This window comes from Myxocyprinus asiaticus, chromosome 5 (assembly GCF_019703515.2).
Source record: "Myxocyprinus asiaticus isolate MX2 ecotype Aquarium Trade chromosome 5, UBuf_Myxa_2, whole genome shotgun sequence".
Classification (NCBI taxonomy): Eukaryota; Metazoa; Chordata; class Actinopteri; order Cypriniformes; family Catostomidae; genus Myxocyprinus; species Myxocyprinus asiaticus.
Window position 1 is genome coordinate 13,815,416 of NC_059348.1, and position 27,908 is coordinate 13,843,323.

Genomic DNA, 27,908 nt, shown 5'->3' on the forward strand with positions numbered 1-27,908 from the left:
ACCACTTGTGGACGATTAATCCCATTATGATTTATATATCCAGAGTTATAAGTGTGTACATTTCTAAAGAAGATTTTATATGATTATAAAGATGAAAGCCATTAATAAATGAGTGGACTTTTCTCTCTACTCATCCTCTTGGAACTGCAGGCGGTGAATAAGCTGGCAGAGATCATGAACCGAAAGGACATGAAGCTGGACCAGAAGAAGAGAGGCAGCACCACGGACCTGCGTAGGAAAGAGAAGGAGAATCGCAAACTGCAGCTGGAGCTCAACCAGGAGAAGGAGAAGTTCAATCACATGGCCATCAAGTACCAGAAGGAGCTCAGCGAGATGCAAGCGGTGAGCTGGAAAGTGCATGTTTGCAATGCTGGACGAGCTTCTTGTTTACACATTTAATTAGGGTTGCCATGATACCAAAATTGTAATAGTTGATGCAGACATCTGATGATTATCTATGTCAATTTTGATACCACATCTCCAGTCCTGCTATTGTGGAGTCTTGCCTATTGAAAATGAATTTGTTTACTCGATACTTCAAGAAGGCTATGAAGCAACCTCAATATTACCTAATTAACATTCATAATCTATGCATTCACCGTAGTATTATAGAAATTTTTTTTTTTTTTTTTTTTTTTTTATACATATATTACAGTTTTGGTATTAACATGGTACCGAAACTCTGGTACTTCTGACATTCCTATTGTTAATGTTGTGTTAGCTTAGTAATATTTGAAGAATTCAAACTTTAACAATCCTTTACTGCCTTGCAAGCTTTGCTATTTTTGTCATTTGGCCATGCTAATGATGTCCTTGAATCATATTTTCAGCAATTGTCAGAGGAGTGCACGTATCGCAACGAGCTGCAGATGCAGTTAGACAGTAAAGAGAGTGACATCGAGCAACTTCGCGAGAAACTTAACGATTTGCAGCTCCGCATGGACAGCTCCAGCGTAACCAGCCTGCAGACAGATGAGATGGACAGTAACATCGCTGGTAAGAGCAACTTTAAGCACACAGTCACAAATTATGAATGTCTCAGTTTCTAATGTCAGTTAGTCAAAGGCAAAGTCAGTTAATTCTAAGGCACACACAAGTCTAAGTTTTGGTTTAATGTAAGCAAACTAATTTAATCATAAAATATGAGATTGTTTAGCATTTGAAATATGGAAATTAATGAATTTTTGACCAGTTTACCCATATTTCACAATGTATACGCTTGTTGTCTATACAACTGTTTGCCATTACACCTCATTCATTCATTCATTGTATTTTAGATTATCTATTTCATCTCCATGACCTAAACATTTAAAGGAATAGTTCATCCAAAATGAAAATTCTCTCATCATTTACTCACTCTCATGCCATCCCAGACGTATGACTTTCTTTCTTCTGCTGAACACAAATGAAGATTTTTAGAAGAATATCTCCGCTCTTTAGGTCCATACAATGCAAGTGAATGGTGACCAAAACTTTGAAGCTCCAAAAAGCACACAATGCAGCATAAAAGTAATCCATATGATTCCAGTAGTTAAATTCACATCTTCTGAAGCAATATACTAGTTGTGGGTGAGAAACAGGTCAATATTTAAGACCACTTTCACTTTCATATTCTTTTATTGTTTTTTGGTGATTTGCATTCTTCGTGCCTATCGCCCCCCTACTGGGCAGGGAGAAGATTTTAGAGTAAAAAAGGACTTAAGGGATCTGTTTCTCCCCCACACCTATCTTATCACTTCTGAAGACATGGATTAAAACACTGGAGTCTTATGGATTACTTTTATGCTGCCTTTATGTGCTTTATAGAGCTTCAAAGTTTTGGTACCCATTCACTTGCATTGTAAGGACCTACAGAGCTGAAATATTCTTCTAAAAATCTTCGCTTGGGTTCAGCAGAAGAAAGAAAGTCATACACATCTGGGATGGCATGAGGGTGAGTAAATGATGAGAGAATTTTCATTTTTTAGTGAACTATCCCTTTAACCGGTTGTAAAACACCTAAAACTAGTGTTGTTGTTAGGGTGTATTTTATAATGTTATTAAGTTTTAAACGGCTGTCTTTATAAAGACACAAAGAGCTCTTATGGCTTAAATGCCCTTTCCCAAGAGTGCTGTTGTGAATATCCATAATAACAGGATGTTGTCATGGTGGCCTGGTGCTGTACATTGCCATGGACTGCCATTGTCATGATTAAAGTCCTCTCTCATCTCTTGTTCTCCCTCATGTCTAGTCGGTCCTCCTTGCTCTCCTTATCTTTGTATCTTCTATTCTTTTTCCTTTGTGAGTAATTTGGACATTGGGATAATTCCCATTATGCCTGGATTGTGCTCTTTTCTTCTTCTTTTTTTTTAACACTATTTTGTCTCTTTGCTTCTCGTTTTTTTCCTTTGTATGGATGCATCTTGTTTTGGTGATGCCTCAGAAGAAAACTACTCAGTGTGTTTATAACTGCAAAGGGCAATGTTACCTTAAAAGAATATTCTGGATTAAATACAATTTTTATTTTACTTTTGACAGAATCTATGACATGCTGTCATGATTAATCGCAATTTTCATTTCAGTGATTCCAGTATTCTTAAAATCCCAAAATAGATATTTTACTTTCACTTTAAAGTTTACTTCAAAACTCCAAAGTTTTGGTTGTGTTAATTATAATTAAATATAATGTGTTATGTTATTATTAAATGTCCTTTTACATACAGTAGTCACAAGAGGAGTAAAAAATTGGAAAATACTTTAAACAAAGTAAGTTAGTGATTTATTACACTATTCATGTTTACACATAGTTTTTAATTTTTGTTTTGAAACAGTGTATATTTTAACGTTTATTCTGGTATGTCTTACCCCATAGACTTTCCTTGTAAGTGCATTACTGTAAACATGCCTTTTTGCTTGTTTTTCCAATCTAAGTCAATGAATCAAAATTAATTAATTTTTGTGGTACTTAACATGATGCCACAAATGCTGTCGATAGAACTTAGCTCGTATTGAACCCTGAACATTCTTTTAATTTAATTGCAATTGCATGTAAATTGCACTAAATTGCAATATATAAGTTGAAATTAGTAAGAAAATCCTTTGCTTATTCAAATCTTTTCATACTAACCTATACTCTGAGCACACACATGTATGTTTCACTGTATGGAGAATTTATCTCACGCTCAGCACAGAATGAATACGATTTAGGAGCTGCTTACCCAGTTCATGCATGACTTCAGCACATCCCGTTTCACCTCCCAACCTGTCTGTTTTACCACCAGTCTCTGAAAGTATACTTACAAACCAGTAACATTTTAACCTAATTGTGTCACAGTCTGTTAATATTCAGCTGAATAGAGTTTGGTTGACATTTCTTGAAAAAGCGCAGTTTAGCTACATATTTAGCTATATGTCATTAACTTAAAGGAATAGTTCCCCCAAAACGAGAATTCATCATTTACTCACCCTCATGTCACTTTAAACCCTTTTAACTTTCTATATTCTGTGGAAAGAGATGTTAGGCAGAGTATATGCATCAGTCACCATTCACTCTCATTGCGTCTTTTTATTTATTTATTTATTTATTTATTTTTATCATACTTTGAAAGTGAATGGTAAGTCCCTCACATTCTGCCCAATTCTTCCCTCTTTTTTTTTTAACGGGAAGAAAAGACATACATTGTACAAGTCATACAGGTTTGGAACGACATGATGGTGAATAAACGTCTGCAGAATATTTATTTTTGTGTGCACTAAACTTTTATTGATAGAAGTAAAACAAAATGCATGTTTAACCAAAGCGCTGTATTGTATTGGTCACTAATACTCTTATACTCCCCCAAAAAAGGAAAGATTCATTGGGTTTAAAGTGTGCTAAATTCAAAGCAATAACCTGGGATGTTCCAGCTACAACCTTGTGATGTGAGGCAATTGTTTGAAAGTGTACCTGGTTTATGCATGTTCGTGAAAGCTACCTGATGTTTATGCATTGTGTTATTGAGATGTCACTGAGTTTACTGCATGTGTATTTCAAGAGTTTGCTCTATGTTATCTGACTTAGTTTTAATATTTATAATATTTTATATAATTTGTCTTCAGAATCAAGGCTTGAAGGTTGGCTCTCAATACCAAATAAGCCCAATATTAAAAGATATGGCTGGAAGAAGCAGGTGAGATTTACATAAACAATTGTGCATTAATCTGTATAACATTGTGTTTACCACCTTTTCAACAAATCATGTTTTCTTTGTTTTTTTTGTAGTATGTTGTGGTGAGCAGTAAGAAAATCCTGTTTTACAATGATGAGCAAGATAAGGAGCAGTCCAACCCCTCTATGGTACTAGATATTGAGTAAGTATTCCGATGAAAACCTACTTGTTAACTGTACATTTCTTTACTTCAGTTTTCTTCTCTTGAAGCTGAACAATCTGAATAATTTGTCTTCATTAAAACTTTTGCAAACAGCAAACTATTCCACGTACGTCCTGTAACACAAGGCGACGTGTATCGAGCCGAGACGGATGAAATTCCCAGAATATTCCAGGTTAGTTCTTTTCAGACGTAACACACATCAACACTGTTAAAAGGAAAAATTTAAATTTTATTTGTTTCATTGATAAAAATGAGAAAGATTTTAAAAATTTAGTTTAAAACTCATGTCAAGTTCGGTTTGTGTTGGTTTCATACATTTTGATAAACATTTATAGCGTTTTTGACCATTTTTAAAAATAAAGTTTTTACTTTAAAAATGTCATGTGGAGTGACCAAGTAAAATGTAATAATGTTGAGTACTTTTCGTGCACCTTGAATACATGAGTGTAAAACAAGAGTGAACTTAAACATTAATTTCAAAGACGTTTTCAAACATATGTTTTTAAGGTTTGAAATATATATTTTTACAAATATGAATTTGTGAGTCAAGAATATCAATCTCAGTGCCTTTCATGTCAAATATCTGATTTGGGTCTTCACACGACAACGTTTTCAACTAAAAACGGAAAACTTTTTATGCTTTTTATTTTTTTCTGTTCGTTTACACGACAACGGCCTGAAAATGCAAACTTTTGAAAACGGGTTTCAAAGTGCAAGTTTTTGAAAACTATGCCGTTATCGTCTCCGTGTAAACATACAAAAACGCGAATTTGTGAAAACTATGACGTCATGCGCACGCATATTACGTGTTCAGTCTATAGGCATGCACGCGAAAAAAAAAAAACGCGCGAGACATTCAAAACTACAGGACTGTTTGTGCTGCTCAAGATTTTGAGTTTATTGACGCTTCACCACCAAAGTAATTGTAGTAATAAAGCAACCTCATCGTCCATCCAGACAAAATTGCTCGATGCTTTCGCCATCTTCATTGTTTGTATTCACCGCTCTGTGGAAGAATGCTTATGTGCGCAGGCGTGCAGTGTTTCTTTACAAAGTGACATCGCCAACTACTGGCCTGGCATGCATAATACAGCGTTTTTAGTCGTTATCGCGGATCCGTGTGAACAGGGATCGTTTTGACAACATTGTCGTCTGTACGTGAACTTTTCCGTTTTTAGTACATCGTTGTCATGTAAATGTACCCTAAGTTTATTTATTTATTTACAATAAGATGGCTACCTACATGTTGGGTACACCACCTGACTTCGAGTTGGTGGATGAAATGATAATAATTGATGCTTTTCAAATAATAAAATTTAAGATAAAAATATGTATGTATGTGTATGTGTATGTATATATATATACAGTACACAACATAAATGAGTTGACTTATTGAAATGAAATGACTTCCTCATCAAGGGGCCGTTTACACAACAACATTCTCAACTAAAAACGAAAAACTTTTTATGCATTTTGGCTGTTCGTTTACACGACAATGGTGTTTTGGGGCCTGAAAACGCAAACTTTTGAAAATGGGTTTCAAAGTGCAAGTTTTTGAAAACGATGCGTTATTGTCTCCGTGTAAACACACAGAAACGCGAATTTGTGAAAACGATGATGTCATGCGCACGCGTATTACGTGGTCAGTCTATAGGCATGCGTGCAAATACTTCAAAACAACGTGCGAGACATTCAAAACTACAATGGCGGACTACAGCACTGTGTTTGTGCTGCTCAAGATTTTGAGTTTATTGACGCTTCTCCAGCAAAGTGTAGATTTACTGCATCACCACTATGACCAGCAATCGCCTTCTTCATTGTTTGTATTCACCGCTCTGTGGAAGAATGCTTATGTGCGCAGGCGCGTAGTGTTTCTTTACAAAGTGACATCGCCAACTACTGGCCTGGCATGCAGAATCATTTCTTTGGATAAACAAGATAGTATGTCACCCAAACTCAGCCCTATTTGAGCACCTGTGAGCAACCATGCAAGCTGAGCATCACTCCCCATTAAACATCAGAGTACTCCAGGAGGTCATCCTCCAAGAGTGGAACAGGATAGATGTGACAATATGTCATGAACTTGTACACTTGATGTCAAGAAGAGTCAGAGCAGTATTTAAAAGTTATGGAGGACTTTCTAAGTACTAAAATATTGCACACTATTTGAATTTATTCAAGGGTGTACTCATTTTTGCAACCCTTCACTTAAGCAAAGCTGCCTAATTTAATTATGTTACAGATATTGATAACATATCTTTCGATTTTGTTTTGAAGTATGTTTAATACATTTCAATTTTGTCATCTTTGCATGGTGTAATAGTAATCATTTAAAAAATAGAAATGTCTTTGTTTAGAGGGGGGTGTACTCATTTACGCTGCATACTGTATAATATATATATATATATATATATATATATATATATATATATATATATATATATATATATATATATAGGTGCATCTCAAGAAATTAGAATGTCGTGGAAAAGTTCATTTATTTCAGTAATTCAACTCAAATTGTGAAACTCGTGTATTAAATAAATTCAGTGCACACAGACTGAAGTAGTTTAAGTCTTTGGTTCTTTTAATTGTGATGATTTTGGCTCACATTTAACAAAAACCCACCAATTCACTATCTCAAAAAATTAGAATATGGTGACATGCCAATCAGCTAATCAACTCAAAACACCTGCAAAGGTTTCCTGAGCCTTCAAAATGGTCTCTCAGTTTGGTTCACTAGGCTACACAATCATGGGGAAGACTGCTGATCTGACAGTTATCCAGAGAACAATCATTGACACCCTTCACAAGGAAGGTAAGCCACAAACATTCATTGCCAAAGAAGCTGGCTGTTCACAGAGTGCTGTATCCAAGCATGTTCACAGAAAGTTGAGTGGAAGGAAAAAGTGTGGAAGAAAAAGATGCACAACCAACCGAGAGAACCGCAGCCTTATGAATATTGTCAAGCAAAATCGATTCAAGAATTTGGGTGAACTTCACAAGGAATGGACTGAGGCTGGGGTCAAGGCATCAAGAGCCACCACACACAGACGTGTCAAGGAATTTGGCTACAGTTGTCGTATTCCTCTTGTTAAGCCACTCCTGAACCACAGACAACGTCAGAGGCGTCTTACCTGGGCTAAGGAGAAGAACTGGCCTGTTACCTAGTGGTCCAAAGTCCTCTTTTCAGATGAGAGCAAGTTTTGTATTTCATTTGGAAACCAAGGTCCTAGAGTCTGGAGGAAGGGTGGAGAAGCTCATAGCCCAAGTTGCTTGAAGTCCAGTGTTAAGTTTCCACAGTCTGTGATGATTTGGGGTGCAATGTCATCTGCTGGTGTTGGTCCATTGTGTTTTTTGAAAACCAAAGTCACTGCACCTGTTTACCAAGACATTTTGGAGCACTTCATGCTTCCTTCTGCTGACCAGCTTTTTAAAGATGCTGATTTCATTTTCCAGCAGGATTTGGCACCTGCCCACACTGCCAAAAGCACCAAAAGTTGGTTAAATGACCATGGTGTTGGTGTGCTTGACTGGCCAGCAAACTCACCAGACCTGAACCCCATAGAGAATCTATGGGGTATTGTCAAGAGGAAAATGAGTAACAATAGACCGAAAAATGCAGATGAGCTGAAGGCCACTGTCAAAGAAACCTGGGCTTCCATACCACCTCAGCAGTGCCACAAACTGATCACCTCCATGCCACGCCGAATTGAGGCAGTAATTACAGCAAAATGAGCCCCTACCAAGTATTGAGTACATATACAGTAAATGAACATACTTTCCAGAAGGCCAACAATTCACTAAAAAAGTTTTTTTTATTGGTCTTATGATGTATTCTAATTTTTTGAGATAGTGAATTGGTGGGTTTTTGTTAAATGTGAGCCAAAATCATCACAATTAAAAGAACCAAAGACTTAAACTACTTCAGTCTGTGTGCACTGAATTTATTTAATACACGAGTTTCACAATTTGAGTTGAATTACTGAAATAAATGAACTTTTCCACGACATTCTAATTTATTGAGATGCACCTGTATATATATTAAAACAAACATATTCACAAAAATGTCACTGCTTATTTTTTTATTTTTTAAGAAATATCAATAAAAGATTATTCCAACTTTTTATTTTATTTTTTTCAAGAATTTTGGCTTTTAATTAGACTTTTTTTTTTTTTTTTTTTTTTTTCTGTGGACGGTTACACCACCTTTCTTAACATTTTTTTACTTTAAGCCCCCAAAAATATATCAAAATAAAATTTAAACTCAGAAATCATGTTCATCGGAGTAGAGGTGTATTCAAGTAATTGTTTTGTGTGAATGCATTTTTTATGTGTTTTTGAATAACCCCAAAAAAAGAGCACATCACATCATTGACCCAACTCATCCTTATGTCGTTCCAAACCCCCCTGACTTTCTTTCCTTTGTGCATTGCTCTTTTTCATTCAATGAAGCGGGATGGTGAGTTTTTCAAATGATAAAAGCACCATCAAATTAGTCCATACGACTTTTACGCTATATTCCAAGTCTTCTGAACACTTACAATAGATTTATGTGAGGAACAAACTGAAATTTAGATTATTCACTGAAAATCTTCCCCTCTGTTGTTGCTCTTATATCTCATTCACACTTGCACATTCCAATTTCACAAGAGAACCAATGATGTTCAGCATCATTTATGTAAAATCTGCCACGATGCATTTTCACATGGCAAATTTAAATGTTCGAAATTTAGATTTGAGAGCTGCGGCGAATAGAAAATTTTTCAGTAAAACATTCTTGATTTCTGTCTGTTCCTAACACAAAGCATTCTTAATGACTTCAAAAGACTTGGAATATAGCGCATGAGTCGTATGGACTACTTTTATGTTCTTTATATGTGCTTTTAAGTTCTTTTTTGGAGCTTGACAGTCCGGGTCACTGCATGTTTTCATTGTATGGAGAAGAGCAGCTGGGACATTTTTTGAAACATCTCCTTTTGTGTTCCATGGAAGAAAGTGAGTTTGGAACGACATGAGGGTGACACAAGTTTCATTTTCGGAAAATGGCCTATTCTTTTTTTTTTTTTTTTTTTTTTTTTCAACTCACTTGCAAAGCTAGCAAGCAAAATGAGCAATATATTTTTTTGTTCCTCAGATCCTTTATGCCAATGAAGGTGAGTGTAGGAAGGAAGCTGACATGGAGAGTGTTCCTCAGGGTGATAAAGCCAACTGTTTGCCCCACAAAGGCCACGAGTTCATCCCGACTCTCTACCATTTCCCTTCTAACTGTGAGGCTTGCTCCAAACCGCTGTGGCATGTGTTCAAGCCCCCGCCAGCCCTGGAATGCCGCCGATGCCACGTCAAGTGCCACAAAGACCATCTGGACAAGAAGGAGGATGTTATAGCCCCTTGCAAAGGTGAGACACCAGGAGAAACAAACAGATGTTTGTACTTTCTCCATTACAGTTAACCAGCTGCACTGGAAATATACTGTAGTAGTCTATTACTTTATATTTGGAGTAATTGTGCCAACTTCCTTTGACAGCAAGCTTCTTAAGTTAGAGCTAAATTTATGGCATAGCTTGTACGTGTGAAAGTGCCTGATTTCAAATGTACTCATTTCATTTTATTCTTACCCCTCAGTGAATTACGATGTGACGTCAGCTCGAGACATGCTGCTTCTGGCTTTGTCTCAAGATGAGCAGAAGAAATGGATCGGACATCTCGGCAAAAAGATCCCCAAGACTCCTCCTTCAACCTTCTCAAGAGCATCTCCCCGCACCATGTCGACTCGCTCCGTAGCAAACCAGTCTTTCCGCAAGAACCCCAAAAACATCCCAGGCAAGCCAAGGTAACTACAGCTGTGCGAATACCACACTCATCTGAAACCACAGTGTGCAAGAGACACGTTTTTTTTAATTTTTTTTTATTGCATTACAATATATTAACCCAGTTTAACCCGTGAACATATGCAGGTTTAATAAATGGGTGAATCTCATGAAATCTGTCAAGAGCATGTCCAGGTCATATTTCACCCTGAAATCTAAAAAGTAAATAATAAAAAAATAATATTTTGATAAAAGAAAATTAACCAAATTTCTCTCGTTATTAGCATTATTTTAAAAAAAATAAAAAAATAAAAATCTGATTGTTGAGAGCAAAAATCTGGTTTGACTTGTTCTGTGTAATGTGTGTGTGTGTGTGTGTGTGTGTGTGTGTGTGTGTGTGTGTGTGTGTGTGTGTGTGTATATATATATATATATATATATGTATATCTATATATATGTGTGTGTGTGTATATATATATATATATATGTGTGTGTGTGTGTGTGTGTGTGTGTGTGTGTGCAATATAATATATGCAATTTCAAGACAGTTATTGATGGAATACATGGATTTGTACATTTTTTAAAAAGCTAATATGTGACCAGAATGATGAGAAACTTATCACATAACATGAAATTAATATTGTCGTTATCTACGTAAGTAGAAGCTCAACTTTATAATTAACAGCATTAGCTGAGAGAACTTCTTTCATATGTAAGCAAAATGGACATTATAACTGAAAACACATATGAATCTGAATCATAATCCAATCTGGAAATTTGTATCAATGCCCAGTCATATTCTCATTACGTGGAAAGAAATAATGATATATTATTTCAATTAAAAGTATTTAGATATCTTGGTAATGTTTGTTGTACTGCCTTTAATTTCCTCCGATCATGGAAATTACATTAAAAATAAATTTAAAAAAAAGGAGCATTTGGGGTGAAAATGTGCTTAGAAACAATTGTCACAATAATGCAAAACAATTTATAGTTTTAAAACAGTTTTTATCTCTCCTGAATAGTTGCAAAATATATATTCTCATTTGTTTTTGTTGTATTTATGGAGTGAAATGTGACTTGGACAGGTTTAGTGAGATTCACCCTCTAACCATTGCAGTTATAGATGTAGAGAGCTATAATTCAGATCTTGAAGGCCATGAAGCTGCAGGCTGTAATGGCGAGGTAGTGTCATGACTGGCTCTTTATCTCCTGTTGTCTTGTAGCAGGGCACAGTCCACTCTCCAAACGGCAGTCACAACATCCAGTACATGCTGACAACAACATACAGCTGCTCCAGACCTTAGTTTTCTATTGGTGTCTTCAGTATAGTCAACTCCTCTGTGTTTGTCTAGTTCATTTATTAACAGTGTTTAAGGTTGAGGTTAACTGTGGTGACATACCCTCTTGCGGGCTGGCCTTTTCGGTTTACTCTGGGTTTTTGTGCACCAGAATGGCAAATTCTTTCATTAACTAACTTAACCATCTTTGGGACAATTAAAGGGGAATTTGCTTTAGCTAGACAGATGTTCTCTGCAGGCTTAACTTTAAAACTGGTTGAATTTCAGTGTGTATTCTGCCATTTTGGACTTTTAGAAAATCTGCAATCTGCTCTTGTGCATCCCCAATTTGACAATTGGCATTCAACACAACCCCATTTGCCCTCATTTTGCCAAAAATACCACTTCAGATATGAAAAAGAAAGCAAATGTTCAGAGAATACTTAACTGCTTAACAACATTTGCCATTGTGGAGCTCATATTTTCATTTGAATAAAGTTGCATATAGAGTCTTAAATAATATAAACATACACATAGTGACTGAAGGTAACGCAAAACACAAATTAAGATGTGTATTCTTTATTCCTTGTCTAACTACTTTGGTAACTAACAAAGGGACATGGGTGAATCTCACGCAAGCTGTGAAAAACACTGCCAGGTCATATTTCACCCCAAATCATCAGAAGAAGAAAAAAATAAATTATATATATATATATATACACACACACACACACTGTATATGTATGTACATACATGCATATTTATATATATATAGAGAGAGAGAGAGAGAGAGAGAGAGAGAGAGAGAGATATTTACATTTTTAAGCCTATTTAAGGACCATTAATATTTTTTGCATTGTGAGATTATTTTCATGATAATAAGTCATTCTCATTACCATAATGAAAAAAAACAATCAATTCGTAAAAAAAGCAATAATAATATACATGATAAAACATCATTATTTGTTGCTCTGTCTTTAATTTATGCAAATTTAAATTAAAAAAATTATTCTATTGCAACAATTTTTTACAGTAATAGAATAAAAAATGTATGTATTACAGAATTCCAATTTACAGAAAAAATAACTCATGCATTACGGTAATGAGAATTTTGGGGGGTGGAGGAAATTTACTTAATTGTAATGAAAATGATGTTACAATGCAAAACTTTCAATACTGCCAAATAAGGGCTTCATTTAAGCACAAAATATTTTTTTCTATTTATTCATGTTTTATTCATTTTTTGACACCTTGATTTTTAGGGTCAAAATGTACCTGAACTTGTGTTGGTGAGATTCAGCCAGATAATCTATCTGGAGATGTGTGTTGAACTTTGGATCACAATATGAAAAGTTCTATAGTAACAATATAATCCTGACTTCTAACTTCATTACAAAGCCTTAAAAAACATACACTGGACATGTCTTTTTCTTCTTTCTTCCAGCTAACCATCTCAACCATTGGATTGAATTGGGACTTTGTACTTTCCTCTCAGAAAAAAACAAAACAAACACATTATCAGCCTTAAAAAAAAAAAAATAAAAAAAATAAAATATAGTAAAACAAATATTGTAAACAAAACTTGGAATTAACCTTAAAGTTACATTTCACAACTGTATTAAACAAAGCAGACAGTAATTGGTGCTGAAATTCAGGATTCACCCATCACGAGGCATCATGGACATTTTAAGGCCTCCTTTTCTGCCCTGTCCTCTCCGTAACACTGAGATTTCCTCATCTTCCATCTGTTCCACACCATGACTTCCCAGAGGAATGCTTGGACATCTTTTCACAACTTGGGAAGGAAACTATAAGCTGTTCACAAGCCCATGTCTCTCTGTTTGGACTCAGAACCTCTGGGATTGGGACCATAGCTTGATTACATGGTGAAAGGGTACATTTTGGGGAATTAACTAGGAAATCTTTGGGGACAATTATTCTGATTTGCAAAGTATTTCTACTTAATTCAACATTGATGCCTTCCTCTGATGGATTCTGGTTGCCTTATTCTCACCCTCAAAGTCTGAATGGAAAATGAATCTGGTTGGGGCAAAGTATTGGGTACTGAGAGTTTTGAGGGGTTTTCTTTTCAAAGAGCATGCAAGATAATTACAGTCTATGCATAATATTATCACATTTTTCATTATTATTGTTTTTGGACGATTTGAGCCACAGGAATAACATCATAGTGGCTTCAGGAGATATAAAATATCATAGAAACCATTGATATTTTTTTTTTTTTCATATGTGTTCATTGGGTACATTGCTTCTGTAATATTTTTTTGTTTATTTTTTTGTAATGTATTGCCTTACATTTGATTAATAGATAAATGGTTCAAAAAGGAAAACATTAAGTTAACAAATGTAAAACTGCACTGTTTGAATTGTAAGTTATTTTTAGAAGACTAAACAGGTGTAGCATTTGGCTCACCTAGTGCCTTTTGGATAACGATTTTACTGCCATATCTGTTTGTGTTCCTCTCCAAAACAAGACAAATTTTAACTCAAATCATCCTTTGAAAACATAAAAGAAACATATCACCCATGTTGTGATTTTATCAGAACTGTCCACTCTATCGCTTTTATTAAACGTTGTCAACCAAAGTTGAGGAGTTAATTATTAAGCATTCTGCATGATGCACCATGATGAAGTCAAAATGTCCTGTTGTTTTCTAATATCAGAATATGTAAAAAGCAGTTAACTTCCCCACTTTCCCCTTCAAATCGTCTCCTTCAGTGTACATAAATGAAACGAGATCATGAATACCTCCTGAATTATCCAACATGGTTTTTACATATGTGTTCAGTAAATTAAGCACTGGAACTATGATCTGTTTTGTCTTGCATGTTAAATTGCATTGGAGGCCGCACTGATGGATATGTGTCAATAAACATATCTTTATCTATCACCGAAGACATTCCTCTTGTGTGTGTTTTATCTGTTTTTACCTACTTCGACAAAAACGTTTAAGATGGTTCCTACACATCTGACGTTGACCTGAACAACAGTACTGTAGTTTAGATTTTTGTGTTTAAGGGGGGTGGCATGATTGAGGCTGCTGAAATTTGCCTAGCTGTTTTCTTAAAAGTGATGGAATAAAACCTGAAGACTTGGTAGTACTCGATTTTGATTCAAGCTCATATAGTTCCTCAGATATTTGGACCCTCTCAATGAATCTTAAACAACATGATTAGAAGGGCAAGGGTGGGGTGTCATTAAATATTTCAGAATAAGAAGACATGGTTCCCATAGTAATGGAAAAACTAAAATGATCCAAATGAAATGTACAAACCATTTTCTGTAAAAAAAAGAAAAAAAAAAATTTCATCCACTTCTTCATTGAAATAGTCATGATGTTCTGTCCGAGGTTAACTGCCATTTTAACTTTCTCTGCTAACTGTCAGTATAGTAGCTGCTAGCTAGCTACTTAAATTTATGTAAGTGCACCTTCTACAATGCCTGATTTGACAGCGAAGTATGAAAAATGGTTTTCAAAGGATCTGGACACTCTGAGGTAGTGTAAATTATTTTGCAAGGCTTTCGAGGTGTCTAACATGGGGAGGCTTATTTGAATTACCACTTTTTCAGCATGCAACTGTAACGGGGCCGAGAGTTAAAAGAGAAGTAAATAAAACCAGACTATGCCACTCCCAATTACTGTAACTTGGGTGGGAGACCAGTAACAAAAAAGCACACCGGTAACTAACATCAAGACCAGAGACCATAATATAAAAAGGTTTTTATTCCAATGTTAATACAAGCCTAAAGTAAAGATAACAAATAAGTGAAAGGAAATCAAAATGTCTTGAATATCTTTAGAAAGATGAAGGACATGTTCCCTACCTGAACCTATGCGTACCACATACTGTATACTGGGGCTGTTTGGTCTTTGTTGGCATACAACAATGTAGAGCCAACACAGTCTTTTCAACCATCTTTTAGATTACCTGGCTTTTTACCCTGATCTTGGACCAGGATCCACTCCCTTGGCAGCAAAGGGGGCAGAAAAGCTTCAGTTTTGCTGCTCTGTTGCATTCTCCCATGCTTCTGTATTAGCCAGTTCTCAGCTTTTTATGATGGCTTCGAGCCCACCCATCACTGTTAAAGGCTGGTCCACTTTGGGCAGGCCCAGCATCACATCCCTTGGGAGCCTGCCATGTTTTCCAAGCATCAAATAAGCAGGTATATTTAATTGAATGTATGGTGGTGTTGTAAATGGAAACCAACTCACCCACATGGTCTGGACAGTTTTCTTTATGGTCTATACACTACATACAGACCAGGGCCCCTTCTATGAATGTCACTTAATACATCTGAGATGATTAATCGTGAGAATTCCTCTCTAGCTAATTCTGTTCTTCAAACGCATGAGTGGATTAGATTAGTATATATGGATCGAACTGTCTGAGATAATTGTGCGTTCCTGTGTTTATTGAAAAGGGCACATGCATTGATACTCAAAACCATGATCAGCAATGCAGTGATTGGTTTTCATAAACTTTAGTAAATATATGAATAGGATTTAAATCATTATATGTATTTATTTCTTGATAAACACATAAATAAGAGATTTGTTATTTGTGTGTATATAACATTGTAAATATATATATAAAAATATATAGGTTTATGAAGTAGTTACATTTATACTACAAGATATTTCTGTATTAATTAGTTTACAGAGAGCCATAACATTAATATTTAGCCCGGCCAAACAGAAAGTAATCTTAAGAAAGGAAACAGCCAAAGGGGCCAAAATAAAGAGAAAAGGTTGAAGAGTTGTGAATAAATTAAATGTGTAACATTATTTTCAATTGCAATTACAATTAGACTTTCAATTACAATTTCAGTGTACTTACCTTCATGAACTTTACAAATGTGCGAGGGCATAAAAGTTCTCTTTAAAGGCCTGCACTCTTACATGGCCGGAAAACAATGAAAATCATGAAAGAGTTTTTATTATGTAAGAGGGCGATCATGTACACTTTTCTAATGGCACAAAATGCAGACATCGGCCTTTCGTATGTTCTTAGCATCTGTTGAGCTGTAGAGGGTGCTAAGATCCAAGGTCAGTGCAGACAGACAACCTTAAAGTTTATCCACGAATAAAATTGTGATTATAACCATTATAACTACATAAAACATGCTGCGTGATTATGAGGAAGCATTACATCAAGAGGTTTGCTTGGCATGCAGGCACTTCCTTTAAAATAGTCCTCTCTCGCTGTTGTTTGCATGCCAGTGATTACCCCTCCACGTGCCAACATTGGTGCCATAGGTTGCTGCACCCTGATATAGAATAATAAGGGTTCAATTGAAACTCTCACAGTCCCTTTTACCTGATGGATGGTAGGGTGTTGTCTGACTCTTTTCCACCCCAAAACAAGTCACACAGTTCTCTGATTATGGGATTTGATTGTGTTCTTATCTGCAGAGGATGCCATTTTGCAATGTAAGGTTGGCCCAGTGCTTTAGCAAACTGCAGCACTGATTTGGGTATTTAATCTTCCTTAAGCCTCTGGGCATTGGCCTTGACTCAGGACATGCATCACACACTTCATGGTTACATCTTCACTCTGTGAATTTTGCCACCAGTCAGGAGTACATTCAGGTATGGCCTCCCCTTGCAACACCACATCCTGTCTCGTACCTTGGCAGCTCACCTCTGTTAGTTGTGCAGACACTGTCAGTCCTGGGGATGATTGAAAGGAAGGCATAAGGTTAGCATGGCTCATTTGTCTTCCATGACAGATAGTCAGCATTTGTGTATTGACGACCTGGTCAGTGCTTAATGACAAAATTATAGCTGGCCAATTGAGCAGCCCACCATTGGTCAGTCCCTCCGAAGGTTGCTGTCTGAAGATTCAAGTCTTCACTGACCATTACCAGTGAAGACAGTAATTTTTTCAAGTATTCCTTTAATTTCTCAGTAACTGTCCATTTCAGGGCAAAAAATTCCAGTTTGAAAGAGCTGACTGAAATCATTCCTCTCTGTTAGGTGTGGACTTGCATAGGCTATCACACACTCTTTGATATCCTGGTGTTAGGTCAGTACTGCACCTAGGCCAAGGTTACTGGCATCTGTATACAAGGAGAATTGGAGAGAAAAGTGGTGACACAGACAACTGATGTTTCAAGTGATCAGTGGCCCTTGTGCAATCATCAGTCCACTCTCCCAGGGCTGCCCTCTTTGAGCTCATTGCCTTTGGTAACTGGTGAAGAGGGGAATCGTCATATGCAAAGTCCTTTATGAATCTGCTAGAATACCCTATAAATCCCAGAAAGGAAGGCAACTCTGTGACTGTTTTGGGCCTTGTCCACTCACAGACAGCTTCCACCTTCCTAGGATCTGGTATAACCACATCTGGAGTGATGACGTGTCTCAAGTACAAATTTTCTCAAGTTTTCTGGTTTCAATTTCAACCTGAACTGCTGGAATTTGAATTCTAGATGTTGTAAAGGACAATCAAAATCCTTGGAATATACAATTACATCATCTAGGTAGATAAGACCTCTGAGCTCACTTCACCCAAACAACTCTCCATTAATCTTTGAAAGGTTGCCAGAGTTGTCCAGAAGGCATCCTTTCATACTACCATGTGAAGGCAGTTGTTTCCCGGGCTACTGGATCAACATCCATTTCCTATTAACCACTGGCCAAATCCATGGTTGAGAAACACCTGGCCTTGGTATAAAAAAAAGGGATTCATCCACCATAGGAAGCAGGTAAGCATCTTTCCTTGTCACAGCATTCAATTTCCTAAGACAAGATGCACTGCTATGTTCTAGGCTCTCCATAGCAGCTTAATCACGCTAGCTGGGAGTTCGGCCAACAGAGCGTTGCAGTAGTCCAGTCTTGAAATGATTAGATCCCTGGTCCAGGAGCTACGCAGCATATTCAGATAGGAAAGGTTTTATTTTGCTGATGATGTAAAGCGCAAACCTGCAAAACTGGGTGGTTGATTAGATGTGGGTGGTGAAATAAAGCTGGTCATCAACCACCACTCCCAGGTTCTGGGCTGTCCTGGTTGGCATTAGTGTAGTAGAACCAAGATGAATGGTGAGGTTGTGGTCAACAAATGGGTTGGCTGGTATCACAAGGAGTTCTGCCTTGGCAAGGTTTAGCTGAAGGTGGCATTCCTTCATCAAGGCCGATATCTCAGAAAGGCAGGCAGAGATATGAGCTGAGATGGTGGGGTCGTCAGGTTGGAACGACGTGTGTTATGTGTTGTTGTTTTTTTAGCAGTGGGGTTATTCAAGCCTGTTTAAATTTGTTGGGAATATTTCCAGTTGTAGAAGAGGTGTTTATGATATGTGTGAGTGTGGGTACGATTTTTTTATTGTCATTAACAATTTTTATTGATTCCACACTCAAATCAACACAAACAGCACATGAAAACATGGAATCACCTTTCCACGTCACTCGAAAACTTTTGTATTAAAGGGTCAAAATTAACTAAATCACATAAATTTGCTGGGAATAAAATACTTAATGCCCTGTTTGGGCCACTGAAAGGCACCTGGCTGAAAAGCTGTTACCGGGCAGAACGCTGTCAGAGACAAAGCTTCGGATTTAGACCAATTAACTCTGTATCCCGAAAATGTAGAGAAGAAATTGATCATTCTGTGGAGGCAAGGCATAGATCTAGTGGGGTCAGAGACTAATAATAAAATATCATCTGCATAAAGCAAAAGCTTATGCGCCACACCTCCCGCCACCACCCCTGGAAAATCCTCCTCCTTTCTTATCACGGCTGCTAATGGTTCCAGAGCAAGACAGAACAATAATGGGGAAAGAGGGCAACCCTGCAGTGTGCCCCTATTCAGAGTAAAATAATCTGAAATTAATACATTTGTTTGTACCGCTGCTACAGGGAGTCTATAAAGTAACTTAATCCAACCAATAAATGTACTCTGGAACCCATACATTTCCAAAATCTTAAAAATTTAATCCCATTCTACCATATCAAATGCCTTTTTGGCGTCAAGTGAGATGGCAGCGACCAGAGACTGATCATTCACTACTGACCACATGATATTAATGAAACGCCTAATGTTATCAAAAGAACTACGGCCCCGAATAAATTCCACTTGATCTATATGTATAAGAGATGTCATAACTTTACTTAATCATAACTAAAACATTTTTTACATTTATCTGGATCAGGGAAATTGGACGGTAACTTTTACACTCGCTTGGATCTTTGTCCTTATTAAGAATCAGACTGATCCAGGCCTGTGTCCTGGTTGGGGGAAGCTTTCCATTCTTTAATGATTCTGTATATACATCTAACAAAAGTGGAGCCAATTCTGTAGTATAAGATCTAAAAAATTCAGCGGCAAAGCCATCTGGCCCGGGAGCCTTGCCTGTAGGTAAGGACTTAATTACCTCATCAAGCTCCTCCAAGGTTATCTCAGAATCCAGAGACTATTTTTGCTCAGTCGTCAATTTAGGGAGTTCTAATGGTTCCACAAAATTTCTAATATCTTCATAAGTTGACGAAGACATGGAGCTATAAAGATCAATATAGAATTCTTTAAAAGCATTATTAATATCAGTGGCCATGGTTAAAATTTCACCACCAGCAGATTTCACTGAGGGAATGGTAGAAAAAGACTCTCTCTGCTTTATATATCTAGCCAAAAACTTCCCTGCTTTGTCCCCTGACTCAAAGTATGACTGTCTTGCCCTGAATAACCAAAACTACACTTTCCGCGACAAAATAGTATTATATCTGTATTTCAATCTGGTCAATTCTCTGAGGCCATCAGATGACATTCAGCACTTCAGCTCTGCCTTGGCACTTTTAATATTCCCTTCCAACTACACAAGTTCTCGTGCTTTGGATTTTTTGGTGAATGAGGCATACTGTATTATCCGACCCCTAAGAACCACCTTAAGTGCCTCCCAAATAACACCCACAGAGGATACTGAAGACCAGTTGGTCTCCATATAAACATTGATTTCATTCTTTAACATTTGTTAACATAAAAATGTATAGCCCTACCAGATTGGTTCAAAAGTCACCAAATATCTACAAGACCAAGATTTTACACATCCTGTGAAGCGTCAGTTTTGCTCTAGGGGGCTTACACACTTTTGCTTCACTATGATCAAGGACTGAATCCATCAATAGATTAAAGTCTCCTCCCAATATTATATCATGAGGGGTGCCAGCGGCTTGCAACATCCCTTCAAGATCTATAAAAAATCCCTGATCATCAGCATTAGGTGCATAAATATTAGCCAAAATCAACCTTTGCCACTGAATGTCTGCTAAAACAATAATGACTCTTCCTATTTTATCTTTAATCTGTTTGAGAAATTTGAATTGTAGAGGTTTATTTATCAGTATAATGACTCCCCTGCTCTTATTTGAGTCAGTACTAAAGAAAACATATCTTCCCAAATTGTTCAGCTTCCTGCGGGGAAAGATGTGTTTCTTGAAGGAAGACTATATCATATTTCTTATGCTTAAGAAAAGAAATAACCTTCCTTTTTTTATGGGGTGCCCCAACCCATTCACATTCCATGTGGAGAGAGATAATCCACTCATATTAACATTTGACCTATTGATATAATGAAAAAAATAAATTGTGTCAAAAGCAAGATTATACAGACCACATTCCCCATTAATGCAACAATCAAACCCCGAACTTCACCCCGAACAAAACAAACAGAAAAAAAAAGAAAAGAAAAATGTGCACATTAACCCCGCACATAACAGCGCCAACCAGCGTCAATCCCTGAGAAAAAGAAACAAAACAGGCATCTTGGTTCCTCGGATGATCAAGAGTCAAATTCACTCGAAGGTCGTGCAAAAAAAAATACATCATGACTTACACAGTCCGTCAACTTTATAAAAGACTTCCTTTATGTGAGCATGTAGATAATTTGCGGTCATCCATAGTGTCCATTCTCAATCTGGCCGGGAACTTCAGTGTAAAAGTGATCTTCTGTCAATGCAAACGTTTCTTGGAGTCATGCCACAAAACAAATTCCAGCCACTAGGCGGAGCCAATGCAAAAAAAAAATACAAAATGGCGCCTAGCTTCCTCAGACAGTCGAGACACCAAACAGCGAGTCAGTCCACTCACATAAGAAATGCCCAGTGGTTTACTCACCCATAGTTTGAATGAAGGCCAGTGCCTTTTTGGGGCATAAAAATACTTTGCTGCCATCCTTGGTGTCTATTCTCAGTTTGGCCGGAAACATCAGTGCAAAAGCAATCTTCTGTTGATGTAAGAGTTTCTTACATTCCTTGAACCGATCGCGTTTCTCTCTTGTCGAATTTGCAAAATCTGGGAACAAGAAAATATTGTGATTCTTCCAGGACAGCTTTCCTTTGCTCCTCGCCTGGCGCAACATGAGATCCCTATCGGATGATCTCAGAAATTTGGCCAGAATTGATCGGGCCTGTCCACCCTAGCAGATCCGCGAGCTGGGACTCCGTGAGCTCGCCTGACCTCCAGCCCATGGCCTGCCATGTCGAGCAGACCCGGGAAGAGCTCCTCAAGGAACTCCACCATATCTCTGCCCTCTTCATGCTCAGGTATTCCAACAATCTGCACGTCATTCCCTCGGCTCATACCTTCGCAATATTCAAGTTTTTCCAAAATGTATTCCAAGTCTGTTTTGGTTGTGGGTGGATTAGTGGATAATTCCCTTTCCGATGACTCCAGATAATCGATCCGTTTCTCAACATCTGACACTCTTGTGACCAACCCAGAGAATTCTGCCTCCATCACTGTAATAGATCAACGTATTACAGCGAGATCTTCCAAGTCAGCAACAACCTTCGTCAGCATCACCGAGATGCTGGACAGCCGACGCTGGACTTCCTCTCCCGACGCGCCCTACAAATCGAGTCCCTGGCTCACGGCCCGCCCGGGGGTGCCAGCCCGAACACGTAAGCATCTTTTAATGTCTCCAGAGTCTGAGGATTTTGACTTCTTTGCCATGTTTACCTCAAAGAGCAAATATGTAACTGGGTGTATCGAATCTCACTGGATTATGACATGAAAATAATACAAAAAAACTAACAAAGTGCGCAGAGCTAGTCGCTCACACGTCTGCTTCTTGCATGGCATCACGTGACCCCCCCGAGTGTGGGTAAGATTGATGGACAGACAGCTTGCAGAAAATGGGAGGTGATAGGGTCAAGGGGACGTGATAGGACGGCTAAAAAGAAGCACTTTGTCTCAGAGAGTGGATGAGGGTAAAGAGCAGCTGTGGGTGTGTGATGTAGAGAACTGGATGCTGGTCGCAACTTTTTCCGTGAAAAACGTGGCAAAGTCATCAGTAGTCAGAGAAGTAGTGGGGGAGGATAGAGAAGAGAAAGTTGAAAACAGTTAGCTGCGATCTGAAGTGTTACTGATCATATTCTGGTAATAGTCAACCTTAGCAGCAGAAACACTAGAGGAGAAAGAGGAGAGAAGAGATTGATACTTGTTCAGGTCAGCAGGATCTTTTGACTTGCGCCACTTTCTCTCCACAGCCCTGAGCTAGTGCAGTGGTCATGAAGTGTCTCCGACAGCCAGGGTCTAGAGGGTGTGGCACGTGCTGACCTTGAGGATAGAGGACAGACACTATCAAGGCAAGAACTTAATGTTAAGCAAAGAGCAGTTGTAGTTTCATTTGCATCAAGTGAAGATAAGTGGTTAGTGGAGGGAACGGATGCAGTGACCAAAGAAGAGAAGTCAGTAAAGGAGAGAGAATAGAGGTTACAGCTGACTGGCAGTTCCTCTGTCCAACTGAAAGAGAGGGATTGTGGTGAGGCAGTACTAAGTAATCTAATGTGCTTTGAGTGCGTCATCATCTGTGTGTGTGTGTGTGTGTGTGTGTGTGTGTCTGGATTTTCACCTGGAGTTAAACAACAGGAATAAACTGAAAGCACTTTTTACAAGCATGACAAGGAAAAAGTAGTATAAGAAAAAGAATAGAAAAGGAGATAAACTTAGCATAGTGGATGTCACTGCATGCCTTCCTTCCACTAACCACTTATCTTCAATTTATGTAAATGATGCTACAACTGCTCTTTGCTCAACATTAACAGAAATGTGCAACATTTCCTGTAGGTATTTTGTGCCTCACCATTTCTGTGAGGCCAAAATATTAAGCTAACAGCAAGTTCCAAGATAAAGAGAATGACTCTAAAATGAAACCAGCATTTGACACAGCATGGTGTCTAAAATAAATATTACACTATACCTTAAAATGGCTTAAGCAGCAAAAATAACTAAAACCCTTTAAAAGGAGTGCAATATTGCCATTAAAATAACATTTAAGGATATGGTAAAACAACCCTTACAAAAATCGAGAATTAATGGCAAATTTGCAGCAAACCTGCCGCAAATTCGCCACTGATAATTTTCAGTTTGAGTTTTGAGGCAAACTTGCTGAAAATTGTCCATTGTTGCCAAAGGTTTGCCAGAGGTTCACCACAACTGGTGAAGAGCTTCAAACTTCTGGCAAACATTTGCAGTGAATCACAAGCTCATTTGCATGTGAAAATAACTAGTGGCAACTTTGCAGCTGGTTTAGATTTTTTGTGATTGTACAGTGAGTAAACCAACCACCATGCTGTACCAGAAGCCTTATAATAAAGTAAGCCTACAAGCTTAGCATAAAATAACGTGGGGCTCCCCTAGACATTCAGTGGCAGTACACTGTCGAGGAGACAAGAGGTCATTCTTTTTGAATGGATGTCTATGGAGGAGATGCTTCAGTATGCGGAAATAAACTGCTTTTGTGAGGAAACAGCTCATCACTAAATGAGTGGACTGCCTGTCTGCCAGTCTTCAACATGTTTTACACTAAACAATCCTTTTGTAATTAACTATGTGTGGAGTTTACTACAATAAAATTACTGTTTTAAAGAGAAGACGCTGACAAGTGTCTGAACTCTTACTGTCAAAATCATCTTGAACAACATGAGAATCTCTTTAAAGATAGGAGGCATAATCTGATGGATCCCACTAGACGACTCCATGAGATGATCTGCTCAAAACATAATAAACAGCTGGAAATCTACTGTCGTACTGACCAGATGTGCATTTGTTATCTGTGTATGATGGACAAACATAAAAACCACGATACTGTAACAGCTGCTGCAGAGAGGACTGAGAAACAGGTTTGAACTGAAATCAGACGCTGCTATGCTAATGCTAACAGTAATGCCAAGAACTGAATGTTATGCCATTTTATTTTAGACTGGTGTTATAATGATTTAGTTGCATGCATTTTTATATCATGAGGTTTTACAGTTATTTGTTTTCAGAGTCTTTTGGGAGAGACACAGAGGAAACTGCAGAAAAGAATCCAGGAGAGCGAGAAGAAGCTTGAGGAGCTGAGAGAGGCTGTGAAGTCTCATACGGTGAGATCTGAGCAGATGAACATCTGCTAACAGCTGGAAGAGCAGTTTCACACTGTGTTAGGAAGCAGTAAGAGCTGACTGTAATGTGTGTGTAACAGCACTCTGCACAGACAGCAGTGGAGGACAGTGAGAGTATCTTTACAGAGCTGATGCGCTCCATTGAGAGAAGCCGTGACACAGCTGATCAGAGATCAGGAAAAGGCTGAAGTAAGTCAAGCTGTAGGACTCTTGGAGCAACTAGAGCAGGAGATTGCTGATCTGAGGAGGATAAATGCTGAGCTGGGGCAGCTTTCACATGCACATGATCACATACATTTCCTGCAGGTAACACAACTCTGAAAAACACAACAGTGCTCAGAGCAGATTCTCTCAATGGAGTGCATCAGCTTGGTGAAGATCATCTCACCGTCCTCCACTGCTATTTCGCCTCTGGCTAAATAGCATGAATATAATGCCAATATTAGTTATGTAAGTATAGTACAAGTCTTGATTTATGTAGGTAAACTGAGTACATGCTGGTGGGCAATGTTTAAAACTAAAGGATTTTGTACGAACTCTAAGATGAATGATTAAGTGTCTTTGAAGTCCATCCTGAATTGACTGCAGAAGTGCACGTAGATGCAGTGTCCTTTTTATTTGGCCGATGAAGGCTTTAATTGGCAAGTTAATCCTTTAATTTGTACTGAATTTTGTTATGAAATTTAAATGCGTAAATCTTTAAACAAAAATTGATTGTGCCATATATATCATCATATATAAAATGCAGTTAGCTTTCCTCTCTTTCCATCTGACTGTTGGAGTGCACATAGCCGCTATACTGTCTGAACCCATGGAAGGGGGCCCCCTGGTGGTCGCTGGGCCCTATGCAGCTGCTTATGTCGCTTAATATGTAGGGCCTGCACTGAGAGACGCTGAGCTGGAGCAGCTTTCACACACACATGATCACGTCTATTTCTTGCAGGTTACACAGCTCTGAAAAGCATGACAGTGGGCATTAGCAAGATCTTCCCATTAAAGAATGTTCTTACCTAATTTGAATTTAAACCTATGATTACTACAGAATCTACTCAATCAATTCTCCTCGAGGCATCATTTGGGGTTCCTCAGCCGCCACACCAGCGGCACCCTCTGGAGATCCTATACTCTATTATTTTTGATTAGCATAAAATAGTTTCACTCCATTCTGGTTTCCGTAGCGAGATATGTCCAGATACCCCTGAATACGAAACCAGGGAAGAGTTCTTTCGCTGTAAGTCACTACCAGAAAATTTTGGTATTAATTCTTAGAAGCTGAAAGACAGTTAGCAAATTGCAGTGATTATGAGAAAAATTTTCAAAACATCAGTTCAAATCCACAACACTCCTGTGAAATGTCCACAGAGTGGCGCCAAAAGCTATTTATTATTATTATTATTATTATTATTATTATTGTAAATAATGTAATACAGTCAACAGGAATGCAAACAGTGTATCAGCCCTCTAGGCCTCTTAGGTCATCAAATGATATCCGTCTGCTTATTCCTTGGACACTTTTCAAATGTATGGGTGATTGTACCTTCTCGGTACGTGGTCCAAGACTCTGGTATTCTCTACCACTCCGTATTAGAACATCTTCCACTATCAATGTATTCAAATCTAAGCTCAAAATGTACCTTTACTCCCTTGCATATGACACATTGGAAGTGCAGCAATAGTAAAGTGTGTTCATCCCTCTTTCTCCCAACTTGTCTGCATGTGTGTTTATTGTTTACATTTTTTCTTGTGTATTTATTATTACTTTTATTGTACAGTGCTTTGGTCAACGTGTGTTGCTTTTAAATGTGCTAAATAAATAAATATGTAAATAAATGTGTAAATAAACTCCACTCCCTAACCCAAACCCTAACCCTAAACCAAACCGTCAGTGGAATACAAATGTAATTCTGAAAATGCAACCTCTGAATCACGCTCATCATCGATTATGTGAATGCGATTACTTCCTTGATTCCATTGGACCAGAACCTGTGTTTCTGAGATTGCTTGTGCGATGCGCCATTAGTGCCACAGGAAAAGGTAAATATGTTTGAATTGAGGCAAATGTGTCTGATGGGGGAGGGCACTTGTCAGTAACTTGGCAGAATAATGTTGATGTAAGGGTACCTTAGTATTCATTAGCAACATGTCGAGTTCCTGTGTGATCATGTTGTTATGGAGGTGGAGGAACTCTTCTGGTGTCCTAGCGAGATATGACCAGATATACTGGTGGGGGACCAAAGTCTTATAATAAAAATAATAAGCTATTTTCCTGTTCATGTTACAGCTTTGAGTTTATTTGAGTGATAAATAAGTAACAGTTGGATGTTACTAAGTCAAGATGTTTTTAAGTCTCTTATTATTTAACATAGTGTCTTATATTCTATCTTATATCTATCATTTAAGCTATATCTAAAACTAGCTCAACTTCTATTGTCACTAAAATAATACGGCAGTTCAAAGAATTAGGAATCTCCTGCACTTTTTATTTATTTATTTTAATTTTTTACAATTATTATTATCATGGTAAAAGTAATTACAAATAATTTATTGTTTTGCTGGATAAATCAGACTTGCATCTAAAAACCTGCCCTTCTGTAAGTTGAGGCCAACGCCTTGTAGTGCATACAAACCTCCAGTAGTGGGAGCTCTATACCAGCCTATAAGGACAATTACCCCACCTTCTAATATTCCAAAGGACAGTGTTTTCATATCATTATTGTTTAAATAAGTTTACATGTCTGCCAGTGAGAGCTTATTATAATTGTTATATTTTAACATTAGAATCACTTTGGCTCAAACATGGGTGTCTCCTGCATAACTGATCCACCCCAACTTGTAATTATGTCATTCAATGAACAAGTGTTCACTGTATTGTAAGGCTGTGACAGTAGTTTGTGTACTGTAAGGCTTTGATTTAATTACTTTGATTTGATTTGTCTGAGTGAGACTGATTTTGGCTGTTTATATGTTTGCTAATTAAAAACACTATTTGTTTTCATCAATTATTTCATCACTCTTTGTTTAACAATATCAGTAACACTTTACAATTTGGCTGGCATTTTGTAACATTAGTAAACG

General features: G+C 37.6%; 1 protein-coding gene and 1 pseudogene across 2 annotated transcripts in view; both read left to right on the forward strand.

The window, feature by feature from the left end:
- LOC127440936 (rho-associated protein kinase 1-like) overlaps positions 1-14,355 on the forward strand; it is a 90,735-nt gene extending 76,380 nt beyond the window's left edge. For both annotated transcript variants that reach the window (XM_051698019.1, XM_051698020.1), the window contains exons 26-33: positions 151-342; positions 831-996; positions 4,079-4,149; positions 4,242-4,330; positions 4,445-4,523; positions 9,489-9,750; positions 9,977-10,184; positions 12,886-14,355. In XM_051698019.1, the coding sequence (XP_051553979.1) occupies positions 151-342; positions 831-996; positions 4,079-4,149; positions 4,242-4,330; positions 4,445-4,523; positions 9,489-9,750; positions 9,977-10,184; positions 12,886-12,889 (1,071 nt within the window). In that variant the 3' untranslated portion in view covers positions 12,890-14,355. The remainder of the gene's footprint in view (positions 1-150; positions 343-830; positions 997-4,078; positions 4,150-4,241; positions 4,331-4,444; positions 4,524-9,488; positions 9,751-9,976; positions 10,185-12,885) is intronic.
- A 7,900-nt stretch (positions 14,356-22,255) lies between these two features.
- LOC127440585 (tripartite motif-containing protein 29-like) lies at positions 22,256-25,154 on the forward strand (annotated as a pseudogene).
- The last annotated feature ends 2,754 nt before the right edge of the window (positions 25,155-27,908 follow it).